The 7,334-nt window shown below is 37.9% G+C and overlaps 1 protein-coding gene across 1 annotated transcript; it reads left to right on the top strand.

The window, feature by feature from the left end:
- Positions 1–1,972: 1,972 nt before the first annotated feature.
- On the top strand, positions 1,973–6,344 carry LOC126615912 (probable galactinol--sucrose galactosyltransferase 1). Its single transcript, XM_050283836.1, has 13 exons — positions 1,973–2,449; positions 2,884–3,143; positions 3,236–3,326; positions 3,598–3,646; positions 3,743–3,834; positions 3,913–4,020; positions 4,108–4,242; positions 4,331–4,741; positions 4,854–4,995; positions 5,100–5,167; positions 5,269–5,403; positions 5,484–5,701; positions 5,801–6,344. The coding sequence occupies exons 1-13, from the start codon at positions 2,259–2,261 to the stop codon at positions 6,172–6,174; spliced, it is 2,274 nt and encodes a 757-aa protein (XP_050139793.1). The 5' UTR covers positions 1,973–2,258; the 3' UTR covers positions 6,175–6,344.
- Positions 6,345–7,334: the final 990 nt, after the last annotated feature.

Genomic DNA, 7,334 nt, shown 5'->3' with positions numbered 1-7,334 from the left:
ATTCTCCATGTATCAAGTTCAATTACCAAATCTCATGATTTGTTTTCAAATGATTTGGTGGAACCCAATTGCTTGCCAAGTTGTAGGGTTCACATGACCTCTAGCTATTGGATAACTTTGAAAGAGATCCTCTTCGGATCTCTTCCATCAAAGCCTACCAATCCATTAATTCGGATCCTTGAAATTTAATTCAACGGCTAAAATCATTATAACTTTAAAAATGAGCCCATATTTTTAGCCGTTAAATCAAATTTTAAGGGCATTGATTAATTGATTGGTGGACCTTGATGGAAGAGATCTGGAAATGATCTCTCTTCGGATAACTTGTCTCTTCTAATTTCCTCAAATTTTCTTATAAAAAAAATTCCTCAGATTTTTTTTTCTCTTTGAATTCAAAATTGGATGCTTTGCATGCGAAGCAGGGAAGTCACGTAATTTTTTTTTTTTTGACGGAGATAACTGGTGGCAAGTCACAGTTGTTATTCACTCCTTCTCAGGGCCTGAAAGACTTATAGAGTTATTTCAGCTTCCTCCTAGTAACAAGTCTGGCTTCCATACCAACAACGGGGTTCGAACCCAAGACTTTCAGTTTTTAATTTAAAAAAAAATATCGCAATCCATCATTTACCACTAAACCACCAAGTTGTAAGAAGTCACGTAATTGGTAATACCACAATAATAGAGTAGATTTTAGTTTCAGAAGATAATCAAGTGCTCCTCTTCTCCTGTGCACGGCACCAACATGGATCAATACCCTTGATCTTTGTGGGCCCGTTTCCAACTATTTTAATCAATCATTAACAAATCTACAACCGCAAACAAATAGGGTTAGCGTCACAGGGAAAATTAAGCACCCTTGTGTATTTTCTCACTCGGATTTGGGGCTTCCCACCCTCTTTCTTTCAGAACCCCATCTAACTATTGACAAAAACAAGGACCAAAAACCGATTCCTTTGCCTTTCTCCACTTTGGTTTCTAGTCACAATAAATATACTGCAATGACATTCAACGATTATATTTGATCAAATTAGTTAGATCCGTGTTGTTTCCCTAATACTCAGGTTCAAACACCTTACATTATAATTTAGATTAAATTAAACTATACCCGAATAATAAAAACTCATCACTTTGAAACCAATATCATTCAGAATACCTTCAAAATCGCCAATAAGAAGAAATAATTGACTTATATTATATTAATTATACCCATAAGTATAAACTCATCAATTATCCAAATTAAAAGATGTTTAAATTATTGTCACACCTCAAACCTTTTCTTTTTCTTTCTTTCAACCCTCAAAACGTTCATACAATCACATGTTTGACTCTGTATATGACAACATTCTGATTCAGCATTACTGTGTATGTGGCCCCCCCCGCCACACATCTGACGGCCAATAATCGAAAGACCGATGGGATTGTCTTTTGCAGTGTGGTTTTCTGTGACTAATTTTTGTTCGGCATATATTAAATTTAGGGTAATGTTATGTAGATTAAATTTGTAGAAAAATTTTTGTAAATTAAATAACATATAAGTTAAAGATTATGTTATTATTTAAGTGTTGATTAATGTGTTTATTTTTATTAATGACATATCATTTAGTTTGTAAATTTAGTTAATAAATTTAATTTACCTAACCCCACTCTTAATTTTTTAACAATAAAATTTAAAAAAAATTAAATTTATAAATACGTATCAATCAATAACTAAGATGAGATAAACGCCATACCAAATATTTGATCTCGATGGGTTCACATGCATTCGCTGTATATAGTGTAGGGACCAATGAAAAGCCTAACTTTTAAGTTTTATGTCAGTCGAAAACATGGAAATTGACACCAATAATACAACTCGATCTCAATAATTTAATATGCTTCCAAAAAAATATATATGATTTAATTACGTGACAGCATGGTGCATGCGACGAATCCCAAATAAATTTCGCTCCCGCCAAGACAAGATATTTTTGTTTACGTTCGACACGGAGTCCGAGGAAAGTGTCATTTTTTTTCCCCGATTTACACGGAGTCCCTGGATTGCAAAATTCAAATTTGCATAACTCCTTCACGGTTAATCGTGACAGTTTTGTATATTTTGCTATAAATACCCCTCTCTGGATTTTCCTCCAATATTCGTGTCTAACTCTGCAATCGAATTGCGTTGTTGGTGTTGGGGTGTTCTTGTTTCACTCGAACTGTTCTTGTGGAGGTGTAGTTGGTGTTTTTGGTGAACTTTTTGCGGCGGAGGAAGAGCGAAGATGACGGTTGGGGCTGGGATTTCTGTGGAGGATGGGAACTTGGTGGTGTTGGGGAACAAAGTGTTGTCTGAGGTTCATGACAACGTTGTGGTTACTCCGGCATCTGGGGGTGCATTGACCAATGGTGCTTTCATCGGTGTCCAATCTGATCAGGTTGGTAGCCGCAGGGTCTTCCCGATTGGCAAACTTGAGTAAGTTCTTCTTCTTGTTTTTTCCTTAGTTATTTTTACCTTTTTAGTTGAGATTTTCGACGTGTTTATCGTTAAGTTAATGGCGAACTTGAGTACGTTTTTGTTTGTTTTCGCCTTTTAAATTGTGATTAGTGATGTGGGAAAGGTCATATTTTGGATTTGTGGCTTAATTATGTGTTAATGCAATTGGGAAATTTGAGTAAGTTCTTTTGTTTTCACGTTTTTAATTGCGATTTGTAGTGTGGGAAAGTGTCATAATTTGAATTTGTGGCTTAATTCTATGTTAATGTTGATGCAATTTTTAAACTTGAGTAAGTTTTAGGATCTTTTGTTTCAATTTTCTAATTGTGATTAATGATGTGGTTAAGTTTCATAATTTGGATTTGTGGCTCGAACCTATGTGAATCTTTGGTGTACTCGATTTTTGTGTGCAGGGGATTGCGTTTCATGTGCGTTTTCCGGTTTAAATTATGGTGGATGACACAGAGGATGGGCAATAGAGGCCAAGATGTTCCCTTTGAGACTCAGTTTTTGATTGTGGAAACAAAGGATGAGTCTCATTTTGGTGAAGGAAGCAAAGATGGGGCGGATCAGTCTGCAGCTTATACAGTTATCTTGCCGATTCTCGAAGGGGACTTCAGGGCTGTTCTTCAAGGAAATGAACTTAATGAGATTGAAATCTGCCTAGAAAGTGGTTAGGCAAAAGTCAAAAAGTTTTCAAATTTTTTCATATTTATTTTTGTTCTTTTAGAAGTAATTTTGGTTGGTTTTGAAACGGTTTTGTAGGAGATCCCGCTGCTGATGGATTTGAGGGTAGTCATTTGGTTTTCATTGGAGCCGGATCAGACCCATTCGATGTCATCACAGATTCTGTGAAGTAAGTTGAAGAGTTAATAAATTGCACGCTTGCTAATATGTTCTTTGATTTCTGCTCATGTCTTATTTTTAAGTTTTCAGATTAGTAAATGGTACAAAGGAATTAGATCGCCGTGCTTTTAGTTTAGGATGAACAAAGATATCGAATTTCTGATAGAGATTCTTCGTTGAAGTTGAAATTAAAATTGAATTAGGACTGTCACTCTTTCTTGACAACATTATTTGTGAATGGGGTTTTCGATTGACATAGTTGTAATGTTAACTATATACAGGACCGTGGAGAAACATTTGCAGACATTTTCTCATCGCGAGAGAAAGAAGGTAGCCTAATCTTTTCTTCAGTTCTTGCGGATTGAATTCACCTTTTCTTTTCCCTCAATTCGATCATCTCTAAATGAATTATGATATATGTTTCAGATGCCAGACATGTTGAACTGGTTTGGCTGGTGTACGTGGGATGCTTTCTACACCGATGTGACTTCAGAAGGCCTGAAGCAAGGACTGCAGAGGTACTGATTTTCTCGTTATGGATGCTTTTGAATACTTGACATTAGCATTACAGAGACAGTAACAAGTGTTTTTTGCAGCCTAGAAAGTGGTGGAGCCCCTCCAAAGTTTGTTATTCTTGATGATGGATGGCAGTCAGTCGACATGGATTCCTCTGGTGTTGGATACGACGCTGATAATGCAGCAAAGTGAGCACTTGGTCCAAAGTACTCTCATTTTCATGAGTCTCACCTTACAAATTTCTTTATATTATTATTTCTGTTCTTTTCTTGCAGCTTTGCAAACAGGTTAACACATATAAAAGAGAACCACAAATTTCAGAAAGATGGTAAAGAGGGTCACAGAGTAGAGGATCCTGCTTTGGGGCTTCGCCACATTGTTACCGAAATTAAGGAAAAACACGCTTTGAAGTAAGTCTTGATGTATTTTCCGGCATTTGGTTGTCACGACAATTTAGTTTTATTAGGAAGTAATTCTGTTTGTTTTTCAAACTTGCAGATATGCTTATGTGTGGCATGCCATAACTGGATATTGGGGCGGTGTTAGACCTGGTGTTGCTGAAATGGAACACTACGATTCAAAGTTGGCCTACCCAATTTCATCTCCAGGAGTTGAGTCTAATGAGGATTGTGATGCCTTGAAAAGTATTACAACAAATGGGCTCGGCCTTGTGAACCCCGAGAAAGTTTTCAACTTTTATGATGAACTGCACTCTTATCTCGCATCAGCTGGTATAGATGGAGTAAAAGTTGATGTTCAGAACATTCTTGAAACCCTAGGGGCAGGCCATGGTGGAAGGGTAAAACTTACGAGAAAATACCATCAAGCATTGGAAGCGTCTGTCGCTAGAAACTTTCCTGACAATGGAATTATTTCTTGTATGAGTCACAATACAGATGCTTTATACAGGTAAAAATCTCTTTCACGTTTATGCACGCAATATTACTGATTTCGTAAGACCTTGAATTTTTTGGTATGAATTCTCAACATTAACGATTTGGTATGACCTTGAATTTGCTAGTGTGAAGCGGACAGCTGTTATAAGGGCATCAGATGATTTCTGGCCTAGAGATCCAGCATCACACACAATTCATATCGCATCGGTTGCTTACAACACCGTTTTCCTTGGGGAGTTTATGCAGCCGGATTGGGATATGTTTCATGTAAGCAGCCAAACTCTGATATCTGATATCAGTTTGAAGTTCAAGTATTCTCCTATTTTGTTTTAGTTTTTCAACTCTTATTTTGGATTTGTTCTGCATGTTAGAGCCTGCATCCAATGGCTGAATATCATGGAGCAGCTCGCGCGGTTGGAGGATGTGCAATTTATGTTAGGTATGGTATTTGTTTTTGTCTTTGTCAGCTTCTCCTTCTGATATGAAAATAATCAAACCAGAGACAAATTTATCTGGGCTACCTATTTATATATGATGCAGTGACAAGCCTGGGCAGCATGACTTCGATCTTCTGAGGAAGCTCGTACTTCCTGATGGATCTATCTTGAGGGCCAAACTTCCAGGAAGACCAACAAGGGATTGCTTATTTTCTGATCCTGCCCGAGATGGGAAAAGGTTCGTAAAAGGACATTAATGTTTTGTGGTTTTGTCTCTTCAAATGATGTGTGTTTCTAATCTAAATTATGGTATTACAGTCTTCTGAAGATATGGAATCTGAACGATGTTACTGGAGTTGTGGGGGTCTTCAATTGCCAGGGAGCTGGGTGGTGTAAGGTTGGAAAGAAGAACCTCATCCATGACCTGGAACCGGGCACAATTACCGGGGTGATTCGGGCTAAAGATGTTGATTATTTGCCCAAGGTCGCAGATGAGAAATGGTCTGGGGATGTTGTCGTATTTTCTCATCTTGGTGGTAAGTTTAGCATTTGATTTAGTTCGTGTAGTCTGTACGCTTTACTAGTACACCATACTGTCTAGAGTATTTAACATATTCATTGATTTAAATTTGCAGGAGAGGTGTCTTGTCTTCCCAAGGATGCATCCATGCCAATAACATTAAAATCCCGGGAATATGAAGTCTTCACAGTGGTTCCTGTCAAGGAACTGTCCAACGGCATAAAATTTGCTCCCATAGGCCTAATCAAGATGTTCAACTCTGGGGGAGCCATAAAAGAATATGATGAACCTAACACAAGCACAACAGTTGTCGTGAAAGCTCGCGGATGTGGTATATTCGGAGCCTACTCATCATCTCGACCCAAGAGGATAACTGTTGATTCGGGGGAAACTGAGTTTGGATATGAAGCCGAGTCTGGTTTACTCACCACTGATTTGAGAGTGCCAGAGAAAGAACTGCACATTTGGAACATCAGCATCGAGTTTTAAGGATTGTAATTTATGAGTGTTGTTGTATTGGTGTTGTGTACGCCTTAGAAGGAAATGGTGTACCTTGTCATCGTATTGATTAAAATTGGGAGGAAAATGCAGCCTGCCATTTTGTCTGCGTCATTAAATTCGGAGAGAAATGAAATGAAAGCTTCTATTTATTTAGTCAATGTATTATTGTCCGTATTATTTCGATAGTTTGAAACTTGACATGGAATATTGGTTTGCTTGGATGTTTTGCCCTGATGTTTGTGATGTGGAAGTCTGCTAGGCGGCTGTTTCTAATCCAATTTGTATCTCAGTTTCGGGGAAAGAGAAAGATGTTTCGGAGGCGTTGCTTGCGAAGAGCAATCACAAGGGGCACTGTACAATCCGAGGGGAATGACACCGTCTTTTAGATGCGTGGATGCCTTACGATCTTTGCTCAAGGTTCCTTCCTTCATCTCTTTCCTTCCTCCCTCTCTCTGCACATTTTATTATACTTTGATGCTTCAGGCTTAAGATCGGATCGATGGTGAATATGGAATGTTGAATTAGGGAAGTTTTGGGTTTTCGTTAAGGATGTTCCATACGAACGAACAGTCGTTCAGTGCGTGAAAATAATGAATGCCTACATTCTAATGACGATGATGCATGCACATAGAGCATTTGAAAACAGGCAATCTACGACGAGGCCGAAGAAGTATATATATTTTGTTGAAAGAAACTTCATTTTCCATGACAACTGCATCGAAGTGTTCACTGTAAATGGAGGACATCATGGTCCGAAAATGGTTGGCTGTTGGCTTTGCGGTTCTGCTGAATGGGTAAAGTATGGTGATAGGATTGAATATCGGAGTGCGAGATGAACAAACGAACATACTGGATATGAAACTTAAATCAACAGAATTGCCAAGAAGGTTACATGAACTGAAGAGACTACTTCTTGACTGACTTGATAAAATAAACTAATACAATCACTGCTATATATAGTGAAAACTAAAGCAAAACCCTAATCCTTAACGGGTAAGAAATTCTAATATCCTTGACTCACAAGAAAACCATAAACAATAATAAAATAAATACTAATTTTCCAACAGATACTTGGCATTGCTACAAGCCTACGCGATTTGGCCTTTCTATGTGTTGACTCTAAAAACTACTAAGCCAACGTGGCGTGT

Source organism: Malus sylvestris, chromosome 3 (genome assembly GCF_916048215.2).
Source record: "Malus sylvestris chromosome 3, drMalSylv7.2, whole genome shotgun sequence".
NCBI lineage: Eukaryota > Viridiplantae > Streptophyta > Magnoliopsida > Rosales > Rosaceae > Malus > Malus sylvestris.
Note: the sequence above shows the minus strand (reverse complement) of the source record. Positions and strands in the feature narration are given on the sequence as shown.

What these genes read in the sequence shown, in the direction of transcription:
- LOC126615912 (XM_050283836.1), top strand. Translation starts at nt 2,259, where the DNA reads ATGACGGTTGGGGCTGGGATTTCTGTGGAGGATGGGAACTTGGTGGTG. An exon ending in CGGATTGGGATATGTTTCAT is followed by an intron (nt 4,996 to 5,099) that starts GTAAGCAGCCAA and finishes TCTGCATGTTAG; the next exon opens with AGCCTGCATCCAATGGCTGA. An exon ending in GGATGTGCAATTTATGTTAG is followed by an intron (nt 5,168 to 5,268) that starts GTATGGTATTTG and finishes TATATGATGCAG; the next exon opens with TGACAAGCCTGGGCAGCATG.